This window comes from Erythranthe guttata, chromosome 3 (genome assembly GCF_056151865.1).
Source record: "Erythranthe guttata isolate IM_541 chromosome 3, IM_541, whole genome shotgun sequence".
Lineage (NCBI taxonomy): Eukaryota > Viridiplantae > Streptophyta > Magnoliopsida > Lamiales > Phrymaceae > Erythranthe > Erythranthe guttata.
Genome location: NC_142535.1, coordinates 18,694,792 through 18,720,243, shown reverse-complemented (window position 1 = coordinate 18,720,243; position 25,452 = coordinate 18,694,792). Strand labels below are relative to the sequence as shown.

The 25,452-nt window shown below is 36.6% G+C and overlaps 5 protein-coding genes and 1 long non-coding RNA gene across 11 annotated transcripts; 4 read left to right on the top strand and 2 right to left on the bottom strand.

The window, feature by feature from the left end:
- Nucleotides 1–6,153: 6,153 nt before the first annotated feature.
- LOC148772012 (uncharacterized) lies at nucleotides 6,154–7,402 on the bottom strand. 2 transcript variants are annotated; one of them, XR_016030561.1, is made up of 4 exons: nucleotides 7,274–7,402; nucleotides 6,756–6,932; nucleotides 6,610–6,661; nucleotides 6,170–6,404 (listed from the first exon to the last, which is right to left on the bottom strand). It is a non-coding gene; the product is annotated as an uncharacterized LOC148772012 (long non-coding RNA). The 2 variants fall into 2 exon arrangements; XR_016030560.1 differs by lacking the exon at nucleotides 7,274–7,402 and having other exon boundaries at nucleotides 6,154–6,404; nucleotides 6,756–7,040.
- A 4,818-nt stretch (nucleotides 7,403–12,220) lies between these two features.
- Nucleotides 12,221–16,597, top strand: LOC105974344 (alpha/beta-Hydrolases superfamily protein). Of its 3 annotated transcripts, none has more exons than XM_012999427.2 (13): nucleotides 12,221–12,634; nucleotides 13,151–13,261; nucleotides 13,363–13,389; nucleotides 13,837–13,927; nucleotides 14,160–14,203; nucleotides 14,480–14,578; nucleotides 14,894–14,951; nucleotides 15,064–15,116; nucleotides 15,316–15,417; nucleotides 15,537–15,602; nucleotides 15,697–15,818; nucleotides 15,932–16,103; nucleotides 16,207–16,597. In XM_012999427.2, exons 1-13 carry the CDS (start codon nucleotides 12,500–12,502, stop codon nucleotides 16,267–16,269), a joined length of 1,143 nt encoding a protein of 380 aa, XP_012854881.1. In that variant the 5' UTR covers nucleotides 12,221–12,499; the 3' UTR covers nucleotides 16,270–16,597. The 3 variants fall into 3 exon arrangements, with proteins under 3 accessions (XP_012854881.1, XP_012854880.1, XP_088672087.1); XM_012999426.2 differs by having other exon boundaries at nucleotides 12,319–12,657; nucleotides 13,126–13,261; XM_088815961.1 differs by having other exon boundaries at nucleotides 12,442–12,657.
- A 220-nt stretch (nucleotides 16,598–16,817) lies between these two features.
- LOC105974345 (Rieske (2Fe-2S) domain-containing protein) lies at nucleotides 16,818–18,889 on the top strand. The gene is made up of 3 exons (XM_012999428.2): nucleotides 16,818–17,438; nucleotides 18,128–18,388; nucleotides 18,488–18,889. Exons 1-3 carry the CDS (start codon nucleotides 17,028–17,030, stop codon nucleotides 18,674–18,676), a joined length of 861 nt encoding a protein of 286 aa, XP_012854882.2. The 5' UTR covers nucleotides 16,818–17,027; the 3' UTR covers nucleotides 18,677–18,889.
- Nucleotides 18,890–20,101: 1,212 nt separating this feature from the next.
- LOC105974378 (Integrase-type DNA-binding superfamily protein) lies at nucleotides 20,102–20,829 on the top strand. Its single transcript, XM_012999468.2, has one exon. It carries the CDS (start codon nucleotides 20,263–20,265, stop codon nucleotides 20,677–20,679), a length of 417 nt encoding a protein of 138 aa, XP_012854922.2. The 5' UTR covers nucleotides 20,102–20,262; the 3' UTR covers nucleotides 20,680–20,829.
- Nucleotides 20,830–21,048: 219 nt separating this feature from the next.
- LOC105974377 (uncharacterized) lies at nucleotides 21,049–22,434 on the top strand. 3 transcript variants are annotated; one of them, XM_012999465.2, is made up of 4 exons: nucleotides 21,049–21,275; nucleotides 21,686–21,800; nucleotides 21,881–21,996; nucleotides 22,123–22,434. In XM_012999465.2, the coding sequence occupies exons 2-4, from the start codon at nucleotides 21,687–21,689 to the stop codon at nucleotides 22,337–22,339; spliced, it is 447 nt and encodes a 148-aa protein (XP_012854919.1). In that variant the 5' UTR covers nucleotides 21,049–21,275; nucleotide 21,686; the 3' UTR covers nucleotides 22,340–22,434. The 3 variants fall into 3 exon arrangements, with proteins under 3 accessions (XP_012854919.1, XP_012854918.1, XP_012854921.1); XM_012999464.2 differs by having other exon boundaries at nucleotides 21,204–21,280; XM_012999467.2 differs by lacking the exon at nucleotides 21,049–21,275 and adding an exon at nucleotides 21,501–21,598.
- A 369-nt stretch (nucleotides 22,435–22,803) lies between these two features.
- On the bottom strand, nucleotides 22,804–24,830 carry HSD5 (hydroxysteroid dehydrogenase 5). The gene is made up of 6 exons (XM_012999462.2): nucleotides 24,519–24,830; nucleotides 24,214–24,406; nucleotides 24,026–24,111; nucleotides 23,704–23,835; nucleotides 23,348–23,512; nucleotides 22,804–23,254 (listed from the first exon to the last, which is right to left on the bottom strand). The coding sequence occupies exons 1-6, from the start codon at nucleotides 24,702–24,704 to the stop codon at nucleotides 22,919–22,921; spliced, it is 1,098 nt and encodes a 365-aa protein (XP_012854916.2). The 5' UTR covers nucleotides 24,705–24,830; the 3' UTR covers nucleotides 22,804–22,918.
- Nucleotides 24,831–25,452: the final 622 nt, after the last annotated feature.

Here is a 25,452-nt window from a genome sequence, read left to right as displayed (position 1 = left end):
TCAGATTGTTTTGGTTGAACCTCGGACTCCCTCTGCAGTTTGTCAAACCTTTTTCGAATCCGATTCAGGAAGTCTGTGTGGTATTGTCTGAAAAAATCTGTAAGTGTGGAACCAGCACGCACTTTCTGTTTTAGTGAGGCATTCATTGAGTCTGCACGCTGTGTGTTCCTCATCATAGCTAATAATTGGCCCCGAAAAAATGATTATGTCCATTGACTGCGTTTTTTTGTAAAGATCAGCTAGGTATGGATCGTGCGTTTTTTGTAAAGATCAGCTAGGTATGGATCGTCTGTAAAACCAAATTTAGCAATCAATGCAGACCATCTATCTTCGAATTTGGGTACGGAGCAGGACATTGATGAATGATGTCTTCAAGGATCATCTGAGGGAGTTTGTGTTGGTATTCTTTGATGATATACTCATCTACAGTCCTGATATGGAAACTCACCAACAACATGTAAGGAAGGTTTTGGAGCTGCTCAAGAAGAATCAATTGTATGCCAAGATGAGTAAGTGCAATTTTGATCAAAGACAAGTGGAGTACTTGGGGCACATTATCACTGAAGGAGTGGGGGTAAATCCTAGCAAAATAGAGAGTGTAAAGAGCTGGCCAATCCCCACCACTGTGAAGGCTCTTAGAGGATTTCTGGGCTTGACAGGTTATTACAGAAAGCTTGTGAGAGGGTATCAGGAGATAGCCAAACCATTGACACAACAATTAAAAAAGGGACAATTCCATTGGAATCTAGAAGCCCAAGGAGCTTTTGAGAAACTGAAAGAAGCTATGACTACTACTCCAGTATTGCAATTGCCAGATTTTAAGGATAAATTTGTGGTTGAGACTGATGCTTCCTATGATGGGATTGGAGCAATACAAAAGGGTCACCCATTAGCTTATTTAAGCAAGGAACTTGGATCTAAGAACCTAGGATTATCCATATATGAAAAAGAGTTCCTAGCAATACTTCTGGCAGTATAGAAGTGGAGAGCCTATCTAATATGTGGAACTTTTGTGATAAGAACAGATCAAAAAAGCTTGAGATACCTATTACAGCAAAAACTTTCTACACCATTGCAGTATAAATACCTAGCCAAGCTACTGGGTTTCAATTATACCATAGAGTATAAGAAGGGAACTGAGAATAGTGCAGTTGATGCACTCTCCAGAAGAGAAACTGAGAATGAATCAAGTGACAATAATCCAACCTATGTGAATTCAAGAGGTTATACAAAGTTATGATGATGATGAAGAGTTACAAGAAATAATTGCTAATTGCTCCATGAGGCCACTTAATGTATCATTTTATCAGTACAGTGCAAAATTTTTGTGGGAAGTCAACAAGATGTGAGGAAGAACTTGATTGAGCACATGCATGGAACAAGTATAGGAGGGCACTCTGGAATACAAAACACTTGCCAAAGAATCCAAGGAGTATTTCTCTGGCCTGGGCTCAGAAGTCAAGTAAAGGATTGGGTTAAGAATTGCCACATTTGCCAATTGAGTAATCACGAGAATGTTAAAACACCAGGACTTCTCCAATCTCTACCAATTCCAGAGGGTGCCTGGACTTGCATTACCATGGATTTCATTGTAAAACTGTCCAAATCCCGTGGGAAGGAGAGCATATGGGTGGTAGTAGATAGGTTTACCATGTATGGGCATTTCATAGCTCTTTCACAACCTGTTACAGCTTCTTCTCTGGCCCAAATATTCATTGAAGAGATCTATAAACTACATGGACTGCCAAACTACATCATTTCTGACAGAGACCCCATCTTCACCAGCCACTTTTGGAAGGAGTTGATGCAATCCTTAGAAGTACAACAACAACTGAGCACTGTACTCCATCCTCAGACTGATAGACAAACAGAGAGGGTAAACCAAATTAATGCTTGGAATCTTACTTGAGGTGCATGTGTGGGCAAATGTCAAAGAAATGCAGCTCTTGGATTCCATTGGTTGAGTGGTGGTACAACACCATTTTCCACTCTATTATACAGATGACACCATTTGAAGCCTTGTATGGGTATCAGCCACCACAACTGCGATATGGACCCCACTAGCTCAAAATAATAGAAAGAGTCAAAGTGTGGATTGAAGAACACCGAAGGGTTACTCAGCAGTTGAAGAAGCTACTGGGGGAATCACAAGCTAGGATGAAATTCTATTCTGATCAAAGCAGAAGTGAGAGGAACTTTGAAGAATGGGAGTTAGTTTATTTGAAACTTAAACCTTATAAACAACTGAGATTGAGTAAAAACCACTTATGGAAGCTCACTCCGAAGTATTGTGGCCCTTTCCTATTATTAAAAAAATTGGGCCAGTGGCTTATGAGCTTGGTCTTCCATTTGACAGCAAGGTGCATCCAGTGTTCCATGTATCACAGCTAAAAAAACACATAGGAACAAATGCTCAGGTATCTACCAGTATACCACCCCTTGATGAAAACAACCAATTCCTTTTAGTGCCAGAAAGAATTTTGGAAAGAAGAATGATCAAAAAGAAAAATACTGCTATTGTGCAGTTGATAGTGAAGTGGATTCATCTGCCTATAGAGGAGGCTACTTGGGAAAGTGCAGATGAGATGGAGAAGAAATTCCCTACCTTTCAGCCATGAGACATGGCTGCAAAAGAGGGAGGAGTAGTGTAATAACCGAATAAACGGATTTTTAAATCCGTGAATAAAACGGCGTCGTCCAACTTATATAAGTGTGGGCGCACTTTTGTTATTTCAGCGTTTTATTTAATTTATTAGTGGAAGGGTAGAACGGTGTTGTTTCGGAGAGATCAGAGGCGTGGGTACATCTGATCTCCATGGGAAGCACCACACACAACCCTCAACTCCTTCACATGGCGGCAGTATAAGAAGACAAAGAGAGAGCTGACAGCTTTTGTCGAATTACTGGTAATTCTTAGGTTATAGTAGATTAGTTTACATTTTATAATTCCATTATATCAACCCTAGAATATCACAGTCGCCGTCATTGTTAACTGAGAAGCACCATAATTTCAGGTTTTTATCGTCAACCGAGATATATATATATATATATATATATATATATATATATATATATATATATATTAAAAATATGTTTTTAATAAATTTTTGGTAATTTGGTTATATTATCGAACCAAATACTAAATGGTATGAAATTTGGCATACCGTAATTTCTTTACAATTTTACCAAATGAACGTCCCTAAATTTATCAATTATGTAGGTTTTTTATAAGATAATACATAGTTGAGGGGTAGTGTGTGTATATTTGTTAGTATGTGTTTTCGGTGTAGTGTGTGTATATTTGTTAGTGTGTGTTTTCGGTGTAGTGTGTGTGTATTTTTTGAGTGAGTGTTTTCGGTGTAGTGTGTGTGTATTTTTTGAGTGAGTGTTTTCGGGGTAGTGTGTGTATAAATTTTAGCGTATGTTATCGGTGTAGTGTGTGTAATTTTTTTAGTGTGTATTTTTTTAGTGTGTGTTTTCGGTGTAGTGTGTGTAATTCTTTCTAATGATTCGTACAGCCCCTCAATAGAACCGAATGGTTGGTTCGATACTCCTTTTTTCCTTCTTGAATTTAACCCCCCAATCTCGGAGCTCGCTTGCAGATTTGACATGCCTTCGAATTACCATATTTTCTACATCATGAATGTTCGTAGGATCATGGTCTTTCTCCTCGTCGCTTTTTTTGCTGTGGATTTTTTCGATACGTAGAAAACTACATCCTATGCATGAGGGCAAGAATCTCGTTAACATCTTTCGATCCTAATAAAAAAAAAAAAAAAAAAAAAACAGAGCGAACAGACTACAACGCACACTGCCTTCCTTCAGTTTCATTGTTTCGAAGAGGTCGTTGAGAATGAAAAACGGAATCTCGTTCGCGATCAATGTGAAATTGACTGGTACACTAATACAAATTAATATTGCTCTGTAATCAATAATTTTGAATTTGTTTCTTTTGTATTACAACAATATAATCAAGGAGTTTCCATGTCCAAGTTTACATTTTGAAAATTATACATAAGAAAAATAAATAAATTATTTATCCTTTTTCTCTTCCCTTTCCTATAAGCTATATATATTATATGATGTAAAAAAAATGTTTACAATCCTTTTTCGCAAGTTAAAAGCTTCCAATTCGAATGAGGACCCTCGTCTGAATCGAACACAAAAGTCACCCATCCGACTGCTTTCGCAATTTCTTCGAGCTCGTTAATCACAGAAGTGATGTCACGTACGTAAACTCATCCACCTGGTCTTAGTATTCGATCCATTTCCACCACAATGCTCCATCCATTCAGCATCTCGTTGAGCAAGGTAGTCATTTACTGTAACAACTGCCAAAGAGAGTACACATAAAGAATTATGGTACCTATAAAACGCCCAACTTCAACTATCCACAAGTCACATCCCAAAAGCTATGAGTGATAACCGATAACAAGATATAGTATAAAAAAACAAGACATCTGTTCAACTAATGACATTTAGATGATCCAAAACTAACATTCACACACACTATTTTATGGAGGACAAGCCAGGCAATAATATCAACACAAACAACGTACCATGAACACCCTCCCCCCTTAGAGCATTGAGATAAGCTGCTAAAGTGTACACTAAGGTTTTCCCTTCCTCGGTTTTCATCTCTGCAATCGACCCATCATGAAGGACAGCTCCACCAATAATTTGTTATAAGAATGTGTGGAGCAAAGATATCCAAATTATTGTTTCTATGGATATTGAAAACCTGGAACGTCATATACAAAGCAATTATAGTGGGGTGTTTCAAAATGACGCATTCCAAGCTTCCTTTTCGCAGCTTCACGAACTACAGCAAAAGCCTCTACAAACAAATTCATTATCAAAATAGCATGATTTAGAGTCGTGAAAGTCAAAATAAATGAATGTATAAGGACCCGCAAACAAATCAACAAATAACGCTGAATCTTTTAATGGTTAACCCACAAAATTTTTCCGGGTCTTTAGAGATAACTAAATAGAGATGCTCAGGGAAGAAATTAACTATTTATTTTACATTAGACTCTTAATTAGGGTTTTAGCTCGTAAATTCAATTGCCTAGTTAATTTCTTCCCGTGAGAGGAAGCAACGACGAGAAAATACTGGAAGACCAATGAAGAAGAAAGAGGAGAAGGAGGAAAAGTTTCGACAAACTCATGTTGCAGTTCAGAGCCATTACTTTTGACAGTTCAATTACTCATTCTTAACAAATTGGATAGTTGTTGAAAATTACTTTTACCCCAAACTTAAACTCTAACATTACAGTAAAATGAATTTCGTTGTCGGAATTGTGTTTGTATATATATGCATGGTGACTGTTGGGAAACGCCATTGGAAGGCTAGATAAGAGTTGTTTGGTTATATGTATGGTTAAATGTAGGGTAAATTCCACTTTATCCCCTCGTACTCTGTCTGAGAATTATTTTACCCTCTTGTATTCTCAATTTCATCGATCTTGTACAATTTCCCATTATAGCCATTTCCTTCAACTTTTGTCAATTTTGACTCTGACACTGTTTAGTCAACTCTATAAATTACAAAATTGCCACTACCTATAATGCCTCTTTTCTCCTTCGTCAATATTGTCATTTGTACTTCTCCCACCACTTCCCCTTCCAAGATATCCCCAAATTGAACACCTAACTTAGTAAAAATCAAGACCAAAAAATTGATCGATTCCACCCAGTGCAAAGAAAAAAACATATGAATGTGTGAAACTTTCTCTTTTCTAATCTCGAGAGTCAAAATCGAAAAAATTCAATATTTACGTCAATATTTTGACTCTTGACCAAATGGCGTCATAGTCAAAATCGAAAAAAGTTAACAAAGAGGGTTGTATTGGGAAATTGTACAAGTACAAGGGGGTAAATCGACGAAATTAAGAGTACGAGAGGGTAAAATGGTTCTTGGGCAGAGTACAAGGGGGTAAAGTAGAATTTACCCTTAAATGTATAAATAAAATGTAGAAGAAAACGACAGAGAAAATACAAAATTGTTTAATGATGGACATTCATCTCTTCTTAAGAAACCATCACCTTCATCATATATATTTGAACCTTCGCCACACCAGATAATCTCTCTCTTATTACTCCAGTTAGAGAGAGAGAGGAGGGAGGGGGGGAGGGGGTGGGGTGGGAGGGAACGAGGGAGGGAGGGGGTGGGGGAGGGAGAGAGAGAGAAGTATAGCTTGGAGTAGTGCACCAAGTATAGCTTGGGAATAAGTTTGCTTAAAATCTAGTCAGCATCACCCAGACCACCACTTCCATCCCCTCTCTTGAAAATAGGAGCATAACCCGAATTATGCTTTTTCTTTTGTGAAGAAGCAACTTCTGCATTTTTACGTAAATACCGCCCGTGGTGACGGTTAAGGCCGCTGTTGAAAAAGAGGTCCCTGCAATTTCAAGTTTTCCAAACGTGTCTAATGAAGCTTAGTAAGGACGCACCAAGAAAACAATTAACAAAATCGCAAAATAAACGCATTTTACACATTTGCCCAATATATCATCATATCTTGACGAGAGAGTCAAAATCGATCCACAATAAATATGTAAAAGAAAGAGATCGCAAGGTGGTGCTGCCTAATGGCAATAACATACCGTGGCAATGGTATCTGCTGCTCTTGGTTGTACTCATTTAAGGCCTACAACCCTGTATAATTAACTTACAGATGTATATAGCACTTAATGTAGATCTCATAAATAATACATTATATGGCTAATATTTCTAACGAAACGATTCTTACCAAAGTGATTACTACTATGTTGCATTGCTTGATACGAGACAAGTAACATACCAACCACCACGAGGAGCATCTGAATAGGCACTTGGATCCATCGGATCCAATTCATCATCCTCGCTGTACGCACGCTTCTTATTGTCCTTGTTGTAGCCTCTCCCGGGAGGGGGTTTCGTATCAGACCTGTTGTACACCAAGGTCCACAAAAATTATGACAATTCCAAACAAGTAACAACAGACAACAAAATCACTATGATTGAAACCGTTGAGACAGGATTTACACTGTATGCTAAAGACATGCGACACAGATGTTCCCTATATGCCATCGTTATCATAATTAGTTCCACTTCATTGCCGTTTTAAAGTTAAGATTCCGCTATTTAATTTATTCTAACCCCAGAAAATAGAATCTTTTGATGCTTGAATTTATAAGAGGATAGCTCTAAACATGCCATTAATCAATTTCAATAGATGACATCACGTCTACGCATGAGTAGACGTAATGAAAAGGGTGGAAAGATCACCTGTGATTAGATGAACTCTATTCTGGGTCTCCTTGATTTCTAGCAGTAGCGATGGCCTACATCTGCATAGAGTAACATTAAGCATCGGATACCAAAATCAGTTTCCGTAAACACGAAGGCAAAAAATAAACAAAGAAAACAGTAAAAGATAAAGGAAGAGATAAACAAACCAGGTAGGGCTGGGACTTTGGGATCGGGATTCGGGATCCCGTCCTGTCCCGATTAGAATTTTACTATTTGGGATTAAAACTTCGGGAATTCGGGATTACGGGATTCGAGATTGGGATTAGGAACAAATACGGGATCGGGATTCGGGAATTGGTTCAATCCCGATCGGGATATTTTAATCCCGAATTAGGAAAAAAGAAAAAAAAAACTAATAAACACACACACACACACACACACACACACACACACACACATACACACACACACACACACACACACACACACACATATATATATATATATATATATATATATATATATATATATATATATATATATATATATATATATATATATATATATATATATATATATATATATATTTGTCAAGGAGATGAGAAATACAATATAATATATCGTTTCAACTTATTTTTAAATTTTTCAAATTTCATTTGTTCCAAGTTTTGTGGTAAAAATAAATAGTGCAATAATAATAGTATTTATATAATATATTCAAGTTGGTTTAATGTATAAAATAATATTAATGAAAAAAATATATATATATTTCTTAGTTTTTAGCCAAAATATGGGATTCCCGATCCCAATCCCGAATTCCCGAAATATTTAGGGATACCGATATTACCGGGATTTAATATTATGGGACGGGATTGGGATTTAAAATTTCTATCCCGAATCCCGAAATCCCGATCCCGAAAATCCCGAATTCCCGAAATCCCGTCCCGAACTCACCCCTAAAACCAGGTGGAGTGATTGCAATAGCCCCAAGGTTGTACGAAATCCAATCCCCACCCACCACACCCCATACATTTTGGTAAAGTCAATGGGGATCTCCAAAATTCGCATCCAATGCATCAGAGGAGACCATTTCGTGATGTTGTGGGGCAGCCTACTGTGCACCTGGATGCTCCCACTGTGACACATTTGTCTTCCTATTGTAATAATACTTTTAACGTGAGAATACAAATAACTGGAACACGTAATCCAGGGGACATGTAATTTCAGAAATTTTTTTCCTAGAAATGTGGATCTATACTATATATAAAAGTGTGAATGCTAGGTGGTTTCTTTCATTTTATGTATGGACAAAAATACCCCGTAAAATAATTAAAACTTCAACGTCAATTAAGTAAAATAGATAATAATTAAATAGTTCATTAGTGCATGTTAAATACAATAATTAATAATATCTGATTCATTGAAAAACTGTAATCACAACAACTTAAATCTGTCGGTAATCGTTGGTTGAACCAACACTCAATTTGTGAAATTGCATTTTAGAATCATAATCAAAGTCTTAACTTGAGTTGGTTAATGGCTGGTCTTGTATTTTTAAACTGTGAACCCCGGTCGATTCTGACTCGTGAACCGTTGGTTCACAACAATAACATGTCTTCATTAAATTTTTCGTTAATATTCATATTTCCATTGTACTAAAAAAGATTATAATCAAACTCTTAACCTTAATGATTGGTTAATGGTCTTGTACTTTTAAATTGTGAACCCCGGTCGATTCTGACTCGTGAATCGTGGGTTCACGACAATGATCATGTCTCCATCCAATTTTTCATTTATGTTTAATTTTTTATTAATATTTATTTGTCATTTGTTCTAAAAATAAAAAAATATATATAATAAACAATCAAGAGTAAATGAGACAACTCGAAATGAAAGTAATCACAAGATCGAAAAGGTTTTAATTAAAAAGAAAAAAAAAAATCTCTACACATATGATATTCAAGACGATGATAAATAATTACTAGAATAACCTATGAAGAAATATATATTGTAACATAAATATGATCAAGAATCTTTGAACGTTGAGCCCCCTGTTTCCGATACAGTCTTTGATAATTTGTGACAGGTTTTCATCTTCTGAGATACTCATCTTTGAAGCTGCTTCAAACAACAATAGAGGTGTACTATATATACATGGTAATAACTAATACGTATGCATGTAAGATACGTTCATATGTACATATGTGTATCATTAATACTTAGTAAACCACTTACGGAATTAATAAGTTCTCGAATAATAATTTACGTAAACATATTTAGGACTGATTTCTTGAAAATTAGGGATTTGGCCCAAAAATCTTTAGATACATACAACCTCATAAAAGTTCAAAATTCTATTTTTCTTACATCACCCTTTACAAATTACTCATTTTCTATTTGACTTGCAACTAGGAACAGAGCTCCTGATTTATCTAAGGTTGTTGGGACGACGCTCATTCGCTTCGCACCCCTTCGCTCTGGAAGCGAATCGTAGAGAGCACAACGTCTCACCGAGGGATGAACCCTCCGGTGAAACGCTCACGAGCATGAGTGTCTTGCTATCACCACCTAAGTAAGGCTGTACCAAAAAATACATTGTAAATACTAAAATACCCTTGTCATTAATAATGTTTGTTTTTTCGGGCACTTTATAATGTTTGAGATGGTTTTAAAAGGTCTTGTATTGTTTCGTTGTAAATTTCAAGCATGACACCTGTAAAGAAAAAAAAACATAACAGTTACTGATTTTGAAAAGAAAGAAAAAAAAAACGACATTCAGTCCACGCCTGCATTTTGTACTTACATTTTTGGCTTTCAAGAATTTGCTTCGACTCAAACATCATCTCCACAGTTCGAGGAATCAAGTCTTTATGATCTGGTGGTTCTGGTTTGCCCATCATTGTAAATGTCTTATCAGACCCTACTTGTCCATACGTGAAGACACGAACCTGATATTCAAGTGCAGTAGGATAAATAAGTATTTTTTTGTTTATTCTAGACTACTTATAAGAAAATTTCTTTCCAGACTACTTATAATAGATCAGACTTAAGAAACACTTAAGTGTATTATCAGACTACTTATAATAGACCAGACTTAAGAAACACTTAAGTGTATTAGCACTAATGTCCTGATCAAATTTCCAATAATGTCCTGATCAAATTTCCAACATTAATTTGCGAAATAACTATTCAAGGTCAATTAAGTAAAATAGATAATAATTAAATAGTGCATTAGTGCATGTTAAATACAATAATTAATAATATCTGATTCATTGAAAAATTGTAACCACAACAGCTTAAATCTGTCGGTAACCGTTGGTTGAACCAACACTCAATTTGTGAAATTGTATTTTAGAATCATAATCAAAGTCTTAACTTGAGTTGGTTAATGGCTGGTCTTGTATTTTTTAACTGTGAACCCCGGTCGATTCTGACTCGTGAACTGTTGGTTCACGACAATAATCATGTCTCCATTAAATTTTCATTTATGTTCAATTTTTCGTTAATATTGATTTTTCCATTGTACTAAAAAAAATTATAATCAAACTCTTAACCTTAGTGATTGGTTAATGGTCTTGTACTTTTGAATTGTGAACCCCGGTCGATTCCGACTCGTGAACCGTGGGTTCACGACAATGATCATGTCTCCATCCAATTTTTCATTTATGTTTAATTTTTTATTAATATTTATTTGTCATTTGTTCTAAAAATAAAAAAATATATATAATAAACAATCAAGAGTAAATGAGACAACTCGAAATGAAAGTAATCACAAGATCGAAAAGGTTCTAATTAAAAAAGAAAAAAAAATCTCTGCACATATGATATTCAAGACGATGATAAATAATTACTAGAATAACCTATGAAAAAATATGTACTTCATTGAGAAATTACCCATGTCTAAAGGGAAAGATACAATTTGGGTCATTGTGGATAGATTTACTAAGTACAGTCATTTTATCAGCCCTCAGTCACCTCATGAATGCATCATCACTGGCTCAAATCTTTATGGATTCGATTTACAAGTTGCATGGTTTACCAACATATGTGGTATCTGACAGGGATAAGATATTCACTAGTGTGTTTTGGAAAAAAATGTTTAGCTCCTAGGGAGTACAACAACAACTGAGCACTGCTTACCAGTTACCACCCAAAACAGATGGCCAAAGTGAGAGGGTGAATCAATGTCTTGAGAGCTACTTGAGATGTATGTGTGGGAAGTTTCCTAAACAATGGCAAATGTGGTTAACTCTGGCTGAATGGTGGTACAATACCAGCTATCATTCTGCCATTAAAATGTCACATTTTCAAGCTTTATATGGCTATCAGCCCCCTCAAGTTGGGTATAGACCATGGTTGGAGATCAAAACTGCAGGAGTAGAGCAGTGGTTGATAGATCACACCAAGATGATTCAACACTTGGAGAGTTTATTGCAAGAGGCTAGAGATAGGATGTAAATGTAGGCGGATATCAGTGGGAGATTGGGTGTTTCTGAAACTCAAACTGTATAAACAATTGAGTCTTAAAGAAGAGCCCTATTTGGAAGTTGATGCCAAAATTATGTGGACCCTTTGAGATACTCAAACGGATTATGGAAGTGGCATACGAGTTAAAGTTGCCTGAAACGTCCCAGTCTTTCATGTATCATTGTTGAAGAGGCAAGTGGGAAATCAAGATAGGGTGGTGAGTGAACTGCCATCCATGAAGGAATCCGGAGAGCTACTATTGACTCCGGTGAAATTGTTAGCTCGACGAATGATCAAGCGAAATAATGGTGCAGTTGGGCATATGCTGATTTAGTGGGCCCATCTTTTAGAGGAAGAAGCAACGTGGGCAGACGGCGAAGAGATTCTGCGCAGGTTTCCCTCGTTTCAGCCATGAGGTCATGTGTTTAAAGATGGAAGGTTTGTAACGATTATGACCGTTAGTCACAAACGGTGTCGTTTTGATATAAGGAAATAAGAGGAAGAAGAGCGTTATTCACTTACAAAGGCGCGTTTCTTTATACGAGGAGAGAGGAAGAGGAGCTCAATCATAAAGAGGAGCTCAATCATAAGCACCACAAAATTCAGTTTCCAATTTTCTTATTGTAATTCTCTGTTCTTAACATTCTCGCCACGCAAGCTTTGGTATCTCCGCCTCATTTCTGGATTTTGGGTTACCGTATTTACCCCTGATTCCGTCGCCTATTTCTTCCGAAATATTGAAATTTCTCCACCTTGTTGGCGAACGGTGGTTCGTCTTTCAACATTTCAAACATAATGTCGGCGGTTTCGAATTTTTCGTGCCGGCATTGTGCAGTTCGACCTGTATTCTGGTCAAATAATCGGTCCGATTTGGCGTCATGGATAAATCCAAGACCTCTGAAATTCAAGATCCCGAGGCAGCTTGCCGAGGTGATTTTTCCTTCTCTCTTCTTGTAAGTGCAACAAATTACTAGTTGGAATGATGCTTGTTTGGCTGAATTTTGCTTTCCTCGTGTTGTAAATTAAGAATATTTAGACTGTACTCGGATGATTTGTAGTTGCCCTTTGTTCAGTTTCGATGTTCATGCATTTTTCCTGTGTAATTACGCTACAATATTCAATGTCCCTTTTTTTTTTGCAATTTGATTGTAAGTAAAAGTTGGAACCTATCTTTACTAGCTAATGGTAACTGATATTAGGGCTCTTTCCCTGTTGGTTCTTTTATCTCAATAGCAAACAGTAAGAAATGTATTGTAATCTATGCTTCGAGAATGCCCGTTCATTTCTACCTGCTTGTTAATTTGACATCAATGTAGATTGTAGATTGTACTTTTCCGTGCACTTATTAACTGTAATTACTTGGATGAATCTTGAAGGATTCATACAAAGTTTCTTATTGTGTATATATAATAAGAAAACAGCCTCGTTGCATTTACATTTCTTCAGGTGACCTTGAATCACTCGAGAAGGGTGTCTGTGTCTCCAAGCATACGGATGACAATGATAGATGAGAGGATCGAGGATAGGAGTACTATTGTCAAACCTGCTGACATTTTGGTAAATCAAAATGTTTTTAAATTCAGTGCCTCAGGTGCTTCTTATTATATTTCTGTTTTAGAGGTATATTGCTGATTATATAAATATTTTTTTCTATACAGGCATATGATCTTGTTCAAGGAGCAGATGTGAGTCTCATCTTTTTATTCACTTATTGTTAAAGATGCTTGTATTGTTAGCATAGATGAGGTCATGACATTATATATGAAGACGTATTACTTTCTCCATTTGCGGGATACTTTCTGATGTTTCTCTCATGTTATGATTGGTACAAGTAAAGAAAAATAAATATTGAAAGGATTTTATGTAGAATAGACTGGAGGTTAGGTAAACATTCAAGTGAAACGGACATAGTTTTATTTGAAAAAAATGCTTTCTCGATTGGTGTTTTATAATCATGGAATACTAATAAGCGTCATACACAATTTCCATCTGAAGTTGCTTGCATAAAATCTATAAAACACAACACACGATATCAATTTGCAGTAGATGCTGTGATCGCGCGTATATGCCTTCTACGGTTTATTTTATTTTATTTGGTATTCTTAATCTAAACCGTGTCCTTTTCACCACAGGTGAGGTGGAGTTACATCTTGGACAAAACGATGCCTCAGCCTCCAACTGCTGTTCTTTTGCATGGTATCCTAGGCAGCAGGAAAAACTGGGGTGGGTACTGTTCTTTTATCACTAATGGAGCCTAATTGGAAGTAAATTTATGAAATAGTTTGTATCCGAAATAGTTTAGATATCACTGGCCACTGGGTTATACTTGTACTGTTAAATTGGTATGCTTTTTTAAGTCAAGTTGTATTTGAGCTTCGGCAGCAAAACTCGCAGACATTTGAAAATTCTTTGGCATTCAATTATAACTTCTGAAAATACATGGGAAAATTGACAGGAACTTTTGCTAAGAGATTGGCCCAAGAGTTTCCTAAGTGGCAGGTAAATCAATGATGCACTTGGTTTTACTTTTAAATTACTTTCACTATTCATATTAACTATATTTCTTTCTTCTTTAATTGAAAAATCACTTTCTCTTCTGGAAATTTCAACAAGTATTTGCTCCTTTACATGCAACATACCCTTTTTTTCTCCAATTTATGATAAAAGAACTTGTTCAAAATACCCTTCATAGTTCCACTTACTCAAGTCTATATAAAAATCTTCATGATAGTGTTAATCTGAAGCTCACACTTTTTCCTTCTTTCGTGTACTCAGTTTCTCCTCGTAGACTTGCGTTGTCATGGTGATTCAGCATCTCTAAAGAAAAGAGGGCCTCATACTGTCGCTTCAGCTGCTCTTGATGTTCTAAAGCTTGTAAGTAATTTTGGAAATGAGCATGATTTTACCTGACGTGCTTTATATATTTTTCTAGATTATGTAATGTTCGATGCAAACTGTTTGTTTTCTCACATGCTCTTTGTGGGACTTCTGTATTTGCTTTTGTCAGCTAGTTTTAAGTTTTTGCTAATGCTTAGAGGGGTTGCTTTTATGTAATGTTCGAAACTAACTGTTTATATCAGATGGAACTGTTTGAGTTCACTTTCTATCTTGTCAGCCTAGAGGTCATGGAATAAGATTGCTTGCTTTTTGGTCTTTTAGCTAACAATAGCTTATTCTTCTATTGCGTAGCTTGGTTCTCTGAAGCTAACTCCCAGAGTTGTAGTTGGTCACAGCTTTGGTGGTAAAGGTAATTGACAGAAAATTGTTGTACATACTTATTATGATGCACATCTGTAAGAGATCTTTCTACGCCTCTAATTCAGTGTACTAACTTCCCTCTTATTAATTTTTTTCTGCAGTTGCCTTGAGCATGGTGGATCAGGTTCCAAAACCTCTCGCTCGGCCTGTTAGAGTAAGAATGGAATTCCTATAACATTGAAGTTGTACGCTTTTCATTTTTTTTTTCGAAGAAATTGGAAGCAAAGACTGAGTTAGATTCTCCAGTCTACTAATCCACCTATAGTTCGATTTTGTACTTGACCTATTTTCTGTTTGTTGATTTTGTTGTTTTATAAATTTTCTTCTTCCTTTTTCTGGAAATGACATTTCAGGTTTGGGTTTTAGATGCTACACCTGGAAAAGTTCGAGCAGGTGCAGATGGAGACGACCATCCTGCCGAACTCATCTCTTTCCTGAGTAATTTGCCTAAAGTGGTAATTATGTCTTCATTTGCTGAAACTATTATGTATTCTCTTTTGTTTCTGCAAAATCATTTTGATTATATTTGGACTATGAACTTATTGCTTGTTTCTGAATCTATTCTTCAAGGAAGGTCTCTTCCAAACGGGATATCATGGATGGTCTTATTAAGGATGGCTTCTCAAAAGATGTTGCGCAGGTATAAACTCGTAGACGCTTTAATGCCGACGAAAATTAATGATCCCTTCTACCTTTGAGTTATATCATTTATTTTCTCTATAATTCTATTGCAGTGGGTGGTAACTAACCTTCGGCAGACCAAGGTTAATGGAGAATCACGGTCAAGCTTCTCTTGGGTGTTCGATCTCAAGGGTATTGCTGAGATGTATCAATCATACGAAGATACAAATCTTTGGTAATCTTTTGTTTTCTCGAACAAAAACAATATAAAATTTTGTGTTACTAGGATTTCATCACTTAAAAAAAAAAGGAAAAATGAATAATATTTCTCGTCACGTGTTCACACAGGAAGCTCGTAGAAGATGTCCCACGAGGTGTACACATAAACTTTCTGAAAGCAGAGAGAAGTTTGCATAGGTGGGCTTTGGAAGATCTTCGAAGGATCCATGTTGCTGAGGAACAAGCTGCTCAAGAGGGAGCTGGCGTCGAAATGCATGTCCTTGAAGATGCTGGTCACTGGGTACGTACTCATTTTCTACTGATTATTACCTTTTCGTTTTTTTTGACGAAAATCAGATGTCTAGTAATTAAATTATAAAATGTCGATATGATTACTGTTTCAGGTACATGCTGACAACCCTGATGGGCTTTTTAGAATTCTTTCATTCTCGTTCCAAGGATTTTAGGTATACGTATTTTTACATGGTGGTACTTTCGAAGCTGGTGCTTAACTCGTGCAACCATTTTGAAGAGATAGTGATGTTCCTGTGTGTGAAGAAATTGAGATTGCAGTGATCAAGAATGAAAGTGGAGATGGTTAGAGTAAGTTACATATATAAATATATAGTTGCATTGACAAATCTAAATGCTTCATGCGATTTGAACATGTAAGAACACATAAAATAGAAGGAAGAATTGCAGAGTAATGCCATTATAGACATCTGATTATTATTATTTTTTGTAATGAGTATCACATTGTGACAACTAGTATTTTTTTACAATCCATGTTACTTATGTTCTGCTTTTCCAATCATAAAAATGGCCTTAGTGTCTCGAATTATGTAAAACGCCGTCTTTCGAATTTACGTGTCTTTTGGTTGCTAAAAAGAGGAGGAACGACGCCGTTTTGGAAGGCATGCTGACCAACATGTACTCTGAGTTTAATATTATGTGAAATATTTATTTGGAGCAATTGCACATATTTATTGCAAAATAGAAGGGGAACTGGGAATTCATTATTATTTTTTTTTTTGTATCTAGAAAACAAAAAAAAAATAAAAAAAAAAAACAAAAAAAAATGTATACTTTGAGAACCATAGTTTGTTTACGTGGCATTATCCTCTTTATGTGGTCATGGAGTTCAGTCTCTCTCTCCTCTTTCTCTCGCACTTCCCCTTGGCTGCGTTTGGTCTCCTTTCACCTTCACTAATCATAACCACCCTTAATGGCCGTCGCCGCACTTAAAATCGCCTCCACCGGCCTTTTCTCCACCGCTCCATCTCCTTCCGGCTGCCAGAAACTACCGCCGTGCCACAACCACCTCCTTCCCCTCACTAAACCCACCTCAAAAATTGCCCTAACATCCTCTCGCAACAGAGTTGGGTTCACCACGTGCAAGGCCACTGAAGTCTCGCCACCACCACCATCATCATCCTCTTCGGCCGGCGACGATGGGAAGAACTGGGTTCCGGTAGTGCCGCTATCGGCGCTGCCGAAAGGAGAGCGGCGCGTGATCATACAAGACGGGGAGACAATATTGCTGCTGTGGTATAAAAACGACGTCTTTGCTATTGAGAACCGATCTCCAGCCGAGGGTGCCTATTCTGAAGGCCTCCGCAATGCTAAGCTCACTCAGGTCTGTCTGTTAATTCTCAATCTTTTGGGAACAATGTGCACTGATTTTGTGTCACTTAGCTAACAAATATATTATCTTATAAGACCTTGTTTGGGAACAAGGATAGGAATCGATAGACAATAATAATCGAAATGTATCAAATGTTTAGGGTTTATGTTTGTATGTGATTAAACATAGACACATAAATTAATCAAGCATACATATGAATGATACCGACTCCAATCCCATCCCTTATTATTACACAATTCGACAGTACAAGAATTTTCTTAAAGTATTGCGCACGCGCACACACACACACAGAACTAATATATATTCATATTAGTTTCTTGAGATTTAATATGGATGCAGAATTACCTAATGAGATTGGTGTGTAACATCCAAAGTTTGACCTCCCTTATTATTTTTATCGAATTATTCATAGTGTTTGATTATTTGTTGTTCTTTTTTCTCAATACCGAAGAATGTGTAAAATGTGTGAGGGGTTTAAAAATGATTTTAGAGTTGTGAATCTGGAATTTGCCTATGTATACAGTTAGAGAACCCTCTTTGTATAAATATGCAGTCCTGCTATTAGTTCTCATTGTTTCTCGTCTTATATTTGGTCTCTCTGTAGATGTAAGAAGAAGAGTGTTTTTATAAATGTGATATTCTAAACTTGCTCGTAAACGACACACTTAAACAATCTACAGGATGGATGCATTGTCTGCCCATCAACTGATAGCACATTTGATTTGCAAACCGGAGAAATCAAAGAGTGGTACCCTAAGAATCCCGTGCTTAGAGCACTCACCCCCCCTCTAAGAAAAATGTTCGTTTATCCAGTCAAAACTGACGGTGATAATATCTTCATTAGCATTAGAAGAACAATCCAATCAGATGCTTCTACTGAGATCGTTTTCAGTGGGAAGGCTCAACCTGGTTTAACAGCATCTAATGTCAATGTTGATGAGGTAAATAAACCGCATTTAAAAAAATATATATATTATTAATATACTCGTTGGCCGATTATTAAAAGAAAAAATAAGAAAAAACTTGTTTGTAATGAACAGGTGAAAATGATTATTGATGAAGATTCTGAGGGATTTGGTTTCACAAGGAAGAACGAATTGATAAACGGAAAGGCGGCTGTTATCGGATTCTTATTGCTGTTGGATTTCGAACTGCTGACTGGTAAAGGGCTACTCAGGGGAACTGGTTTCCTGGACTTCATTTATTCAGTTTCGAATGCACTGCAATGATTCTTACAGAGATGAGATCTAAGGGTTTAATGTTTTTTGCCTGTCTTTCTTTCATTCTTGTGCCTGCTTGCTTATATTTCCTGGAACATGGTTTATAGGAAGTAAAAATTCATATTGGTCCTTGTATATTTATTTATTTACTGTGATTAAATTCTATCACCTGACATTATAACCGAATGAAATGTATCCAAATTTGTTCTGTACCTCGTAAAATTACAGTGTTCTTTTTACTCAAAATCTTTAGATTTTCAACAATATAATGCTTGAAAATATAGACAAATGTTATTTGGATGTATTATATTATACAATATAAATTAGAAAATTGCAATATCAAGTATAACCAGAGGATTTCAGATCGAATTTGCTAATTAAATTACACCATTACCCTTCAAATTGGTGTTTTTCGTCCACATATAAACTATAATAGGATAACCATGTGTGACAAATGATCTGTGCTACACCGGGTGATTTTTTACGGTTAATCTACACACACCAATGTGGGTGTTTGTGTGTTTGTGTGTATATGAATGGTAAAGATCTTCCCAATGCATTTTACCCCGGTAGCATAGAATAGATTGTGACGAAAACAAGTCTCACCCAACTGTTGGTAAAAAAATCGAATTTCATCTCTTACAAACATTATCGATCAGGTACTAGATATATATATATATAATTGAGTGGTGTCAGAATCCAGATCATTCGATTACAAATTTGAAATTTCCAATTGAAGGTCAAAATTGAGATCCTAGATAGAGATAGACTTCACCCAAATTTAGTTGAGCATTTTGGACCTAAATAATAATAATAAGTGGTCTATCCATCGTAAAGCCGACCACGCTTATGACGTCATGGATGACGATAACCGTAAACTCCCTTCTACTCTTTTACCACCACATTTTGACCCGGGCTAAACATTTATTTTCCACGTGGATATTTCCTATTTATTACCCTCCCCTTTGTTGTTCAAAATTAAAAGTAAATTGGTTGACCACTAACTATTAGTTTATTACTTTTGTTTAAGTCTATGACACACGTGAATTAAACAAGCCAATCCACTTTCTTTACTTTTGTATGAGAACATGTTTTATCCAATAACCGACCATACTTTTACCTCAATGTGTATATATATTTTAGATTAAACTACTACTAATTACATAATTTAGTTACATTCTTGTTTATTTCAAGATTTGTAAAATTGAATTTGACTAATTCGTTGATGGAGAAATGACCGACGTGCCCATTTTCGCTGCATTTAATTCAAAATCAATAAATCCACCCATCTCAAGTTGGTTGGTTTGTGAATAAATATTCTTGCCCCCCTTTCACACAAAACCAATTTCTTGATCAAGTGGGATCACGTATTATTTAATATTAAAAGTGAACCATCTTTACTTTGACCATTGAAAATTTTGACTTCCCATATCATAAAAAAAATAAATTAATAAATTGTTCTAGTTGACTTTCTAATCTTCAACTTATATAAGCCTCTATTTTGCGTAAGTCACATAATTGAAGTATTATAATATTAGCAACCAAATCGATTTTCTACAAATCCAGTGAAGAAGAAGAAGAAGAAGAAGAAGAAGATGAGCAGCTCCTCCGACGAATGTGGTAATTACAGAAACAACGACGAAGCAGCAGCGTCGTCGTCGCAGAACAAGTACAAAGGAATCCGTCGCCGGAAATGGGGGAAGTGGGTGTCGGAGATCAGGGTACCGGGGACGCTGGAGCGGCTGTGGTTGGGATCATACGCCACCCCGGAGGCGGCGGCGGTGGCACACGACGTGGCTTTCTACTGCCTGAGAGGGAACTCGTCGCCGAAGAATCTGAACTTTCCGTTGGTGTTGCCAGCCGGAGCGAGGGTGGGAATGTCGCCGCGGTCGGTGCAGAAGGCGGCGTCGGACGCCGGATTGGCGATTGATGCGCGGCTGTCGGATGGAAAATCGTCGCAGAGAAGAAGTGGTGAAGAATACCTGGATATTTCTGTGGAAGATTATCTATAATTAATTAATTAATTAATTACGCAAAGCTCTGTTTTTTTCTTTCTTCTTTAATCTGTCTTTAAATGGTCAGACAGTTTATGTTGGAGTTGGTTTTTGGTGCGCACAACTAAGTTATTGCACGCCCTATAAATATATTTTTAGTTATTATTATATTATTTTTATTTATATATATACACCTCGAATGTATTATTATTATTATTATTAAACAACACCAAGACTAAATGAGAAAAAAAAGTGGAAAGCCCAAACCAACATTACAAAGGCCCGATTGTCAAAACGTCCAATCGTACACAATATTATTAATTCCAAAACTACCCTTACAACTAAACATAACTAAATCCTCACTTATGAATTAATTAAGAAAAACTTGAATCAAAGTTTAAGGTTCAGGTTTATATCAGTTCATTCTGGTCTGGTCTGGTCTGAGAGTCACTTCTTGTATTTTTTGTAAATAAACATTTTTTTCGAAAATTGAGTGAGGGAAAGGTGCCGGGCATTTCTTAATTAGGGTTTATTGATGAGTCAATTGGGGGAATTATTGACGATGATGTTGTCGGAGAGAGGAAGAAGTGGCCGGCCGGTGTTATCTCAACAAGGTAAGGTACCACCTTTAATTTGTTTTACTTAATTTTATTTAACACGATCGAAAATACTTCATTTTTAATTCCAGTTCATCATCATGCTTCTTCTCTCCGATCATTTCAATTTTTTATTGTTTACCTTAAAACATTTCACGGCTCAAATTAGGTGTATTCATGATTTCCTTACACGTTTGTTACACGTGGCAAAACCAGCTGAGGACCAGTAGTCATGCCTCTGTTTGGCATATTTAAGTAGCAAGAAAGACAAAGTTAATTAGCTGAGAATAGATAAAGAAGAAATAGCATATTATTGTTTTCAAGCACACTGTTTAATTCAGGTTATAATAATTATCAGTTGTTCTCTTCTGCTATGATGCTATGTTGGATTATTTATTTATTTTATTTTATTTTTTTGTCTCCAATAGAATGGATGAGCTGAAAGAGACGGCCGCCTCAGCGGCGAGAAGAACAAAGGAGTTGTTGACCGGTAATGCGGAGGAGCTTGATCGGAAAGCTCTACTAGGCGGCGACACTAATCAGGTAAAAGTAAAACCCTATCTTATATATATATATACAAGAGTAGTTGTGACTCAAAAACAAAATTCATCATGTTATAACAGGAAAAGTACAGAGAGACAGAATTCAAAGCTAGAGAGAAGATGGAAGAGCAGAAGCTCAACAAAGAAGATGAGGCAAAGCAGAGAGTTGCCGCCGATCGTGAAACGGCTGCCGACAGGTTAATAGCTACTTCCTTAATTTCCTCATTACAGAAACTCTGTATTTGTAATAATTAATGTCTTTTAATGTGTGTATATATATATATATATATATATATATATATATATATATATATGGACTGCAGAGGAGTTGCAGCAAGAAAGAACATATATGGTGCAATAGGGAGTGTAAAGGATGCAATAAAGGAGAAGCTAACATATCCAACAGATATAGTTCATGAAGCACGTGCCTCACGTGAGTATGGTGGACCGAAAAGAGCGGAGAAGGAGAAGCTGGTTGATGAGACTGAGGAAGGTCCTTATGGACCTGCAGCTTTTCCTAGTGTTCAAACTTCTGATTAGCTTCTATGCATGCCTCTTTATGTAATTATTATGTAACTTCAGCTCCGGTGTTTGGTTTCGGTTTCGGTTCAGTTTTTGGTTTTGCGTTCGGGTTTCGAGTTTTTGTTTTGGGTTCAATTTCATTTCAGGTTCTCGGTTTTCCGGTTTTTGGGGTTTCGGGTTTTCAGGTTTTCGTTTTGGGTTCGGTTCCGATTTTTGGGTCCGGGCTTGGGTTCTCGGTGTCGGTGTTTCGGATTTTCAGGTTTCGGTTTCGATTTGGTTTCAGGTTCCGATTTTCAAGTTTCAGGTTTTCTTTTTTTTCTTTTCCGGTTTCGGGTTTTTGGTTTCGGTACCGGTTTTCGGGTTTCGTTTCAGTTTCCGGTTATCGAGTTTTTGAGTTTCCCTGGTTCTGGGTTCGGTTTCGGATTTTCGGCTTCTGCGCATCCAAAAATAATCGAAAATGTAAACAAAGAAAACACACAATGTTTCTTGGAATTCGCCACCTTTATTCATCTCGATTACAGCTCTCAAAAACACTAGTTCAAACATTACAAAAGTAGCAAATGCGAATACACAAACAGAAAATCATTCATCACTCATTCACTCATACTTGTTCTGCTGTTTGGCTGGAGAAAACGTCGAACTACTTCCGCTAGTAAGTCTTCCGGGAGAACCCTCCGCCACTAGGGTAAGTCTTCTCGGAGGGGAAGAAGCTTCTAGAAGTTTCCTCCCAGTTCCGATAAACGAAGTAGTTCTTCCCTCACCAACATTCGTCGAAAGAAACCGAAATGTCCAGTACAAAACTTTCGGCGCAAAAACTCTATACAAGAAGAAAACATCGTACCAGCTCGGATATTTCACGTACGGATCTCCCCTGCACGCCCCTTCCACTATTAGCCTCGCAAACTCCTCCACGGGCCCACCAGACACGTGTACCTTAAAAGAAAGTGTTCGATTAATAATCACAAACGAAACTTTCATATTAATTAGTACAAATAATAATATTAAAAGGGGAGAAAAACAAATTACTTCTCTTTCTTCTTTCCACTGCATATCTGCGCCTTCCTCCACCATGAATTTCCCGCCAGTTATTTCGGTTCCGATCCAGCCGTGCGTGGCGACTGTTATTCCGATTTCGTCCTTCACTTCGAATCTCAGTGTCTCGTAGAAGTTCATTAGTGCTGATTTAGCAGCCTATAACACATTTGTTTCAATTTTGTCAAAATTGTTTTCACCTTCAACTACTATATATATATATATATATATATATATATATATATATATATATATATATATATATATATATATATATATATATATATATATATACATATATATACATATGTTAGAATTGGAAATGAGAGTTAAATTTATTGCAGGCTTACAGCATAGACGCTCATTCTTGGCAACGGCAACCAATTCTCAACGGAAGCATTCACAACAATACGACCGTTGCTTTCACGCAGATATGGCAGCGCTACGTATGTCGGATATACATTACCCCAGAAGTTTATATCCTTAATTTTGACAAATAATAATGTCAGAAACAATATTGATCGAAACATTGTCCGAATTATAACTTGAGCTTATTTCATTCGGTACCCTTATGTTATATCGAATTGCTGAAAAGGTCCTCTGTGCTATTAATAATATTAGCAATAAGATGCAATAAAACCCCAATTATATATATACATACTAGTTCATTACCATTAAAATGGGAAACACAGATGTATCTGTAGCTTCGTCGAAGTAGAAAGTATGGCCTAAACTCACTGTATTCACTAGATGATCCACTGCAAATGTAATCGAAATTGCGTATTCATTATATTAAAATTAAAGAATATTAAAGAAGAAATTAAAATGATCAGCAGAGAGTTTAATTAATTAATATGTACCTCGTCCGAAGTAATTGATAGTTTCATTGATAAATCTCCGACAGTCATCTTCCTTAACAACATCGGCAGCCATAATCAACACGTGCTGGGCCCCCATTCTTCTTGCGTTCTCGCTTATGCTGCGCAGCCTCTGCTCTCTTCGCGCCACCAGTACAAGATTCGCGCCTTTTTTCGCATACTGATATGCAATTTGCTGCAGCATCCCCAATATTTTGCAAGATCAATCAATTTGGACACAAAATCAAGAATCCGACAAGCAATAATCAAGAAGTTTGTGTGTAATCAATTAATTAATTAATTATTACCTCTCCGATCCCGGAAGAAGCACCGGTGATGACAACCACTTTATCTTCCATGGTCTCACGTTTGAAGTAAGTGCTGTAAAACCATTCACACGTGCTAATGAAAAACAGAGTCGGCCATGCAAAAGCCAGCATCACTAAACTCGCCGGCGGCACCACAAAGTTCAGAACTGCGTTCATTAGATCCATTCTCTCTCTGCGCTATTTCAATAATTCAGACTTTTTGAAAGAGAAGAGAGAGAGAGAGAGAGAGAGAGAGAGAGAGAGAGAGTATGTAATTAATTATGTGAAGAATTGAGTTATGGGGGTGGGGGTAAGGGGTAGGGGGTGGGGGGTGGTTATGGTTATTTGACATCTAGTGATAGAAGATGAACAGCATGGCTGCATGCAGAAGAGGGTTCTGTACACGTGTTACTGTGCAGGGGGAACGTTGTCAATTTCTAATGGATTGGATTTTTGGAGCTTTCTGCATGATAAATTTAAGGTTTTTGGAGCAAGTGTTTATTTTTAATTCTATTTTTAGTATTTTAGTTTCTTTCAAAGTCTACTTACAATGTACTAATTGTCAAGAAGAATCAATCAATTTATAGCTTAATATATTTGTATCCGACGTGGCATTCGAGTGGGTCCCACACGTGTCTTAGTGCCACGCACGTCTTCAAAGTTTGAAGCTTTGAAAAGAAAAAAAAAATTAGCAGAAAAAAGTGTTTCTGCTCTAACACTAACGAATTAATAATCTTTTAATTTGCCGCCGAAGAAAAAATAAGAAGAAGAAGATGAATGCAGAATTCATGCAAGAAAATGTTTGTGTTCTTCATAGAATTCAGGGAGCTGATTTCTCTGTCAATCAAGATTTCTATTTAGGGTAAGAAATGCATTATAATTATTATTAATTTATTAACACTGTCATTTTTCAAAATTTAATCTTAATCTTCGA

Excerpts from the sequence above, each read along its gene's own strand:
- LOC105974344 (XM_012999426.2), top strand. The coding sequence starts at position 12,500 with ATGTCGGCGGTTTCGAATTTTTCGTGCCGGCATTGTGCAGTTCGACCT. Across the intron at positions 13,928-14,159 it reads AGGCAGCAGGAAAAACTGGG|GAACTTTTGCTAAGAGATTG; the intron begins GTGGGTACTGTT and ends GAAAATTGACAG. Across the intron at positions 14,952-15,063 it reads TCACAGCTTTGGTGGTAAAG|TTGCCTTGAGCATGGTGGAT; the intron begins GTAATTGACAGA and ends TTTTTTCTGCAG.
- LOC105974345 (XM_012999428.2), top strand. The coding sequence starts at position 17,028 with ATGGCCGTCGCCGCACTTAAAATCGCCTCCACCGGCCTTTTCTCCACC. Across the intron at positions 17,439-18,127 it reads GCAATGCTAAGCTCACTCAG|GATGGATGCATTGTCTGCCC; the intron begins GTCTGTCTGTTA and ends AACAATCTACAG. Across the intron at positions 18,389-18,487 it reads CTAATGTCAATGTTGATGAG|GTGAAAATGATTATTGATGA; the intron begins GTAAATAAACCG and ends TGTAATGAACAG.
- LOC105974378 (XM_012999468.2), top strand. The coding sequence starts at position 20,263 with ATGAGCAGCTCCTCCGACGAATGTGGTAATTACAGAAACAACGACGAA.
- LOC105974377 (XM_012999465.2), top strand. The coding sequence starts at position 21,687 with ATGGATGAGCTGAAAGAGACGGCCGCCTCAGCGGCGAGAAGAACAAAG. Across the intron at positions 21,801-21,880 it reads TAGGCGGCGACACTAATCAG|GAAAAGTACAGAGAGACAGA; the intron begins GTAAAAGTAAAA and ends ATGTTATAACAG. Across the intron at positions 21,997-22,122 it reads CGTGAAACGGCTGCCGACAG|AGGAGTTGCAGCAAGAAAGA; the intron begins GTTAATAGCTAC and ends TATGGACTGCAG.
- HSD5 (XM_012999462.2), bottom strand. The coding sequence starts at position 24,704 with ATGGATCTAATGAACGCAGTTCTGAACTTTGTGGTGCCGCCGGCGAGT. Across the intron at positions 24,407-24,518 it reads CTTCTTCCGGGATCGGAGAG|CAAATTGCATATCAGTATGC; the intron begins GTAATAATTAAT and ends GGGATGCTGCAG. Across the intron at positions 23,255-23,347 it reads AGTGGAAAGAAGAAAGAGAA|GTACACGTGTCTGGTGGGCC; the intron begins GTAATTTGTTTT and ends CTTTCTTTTAAG.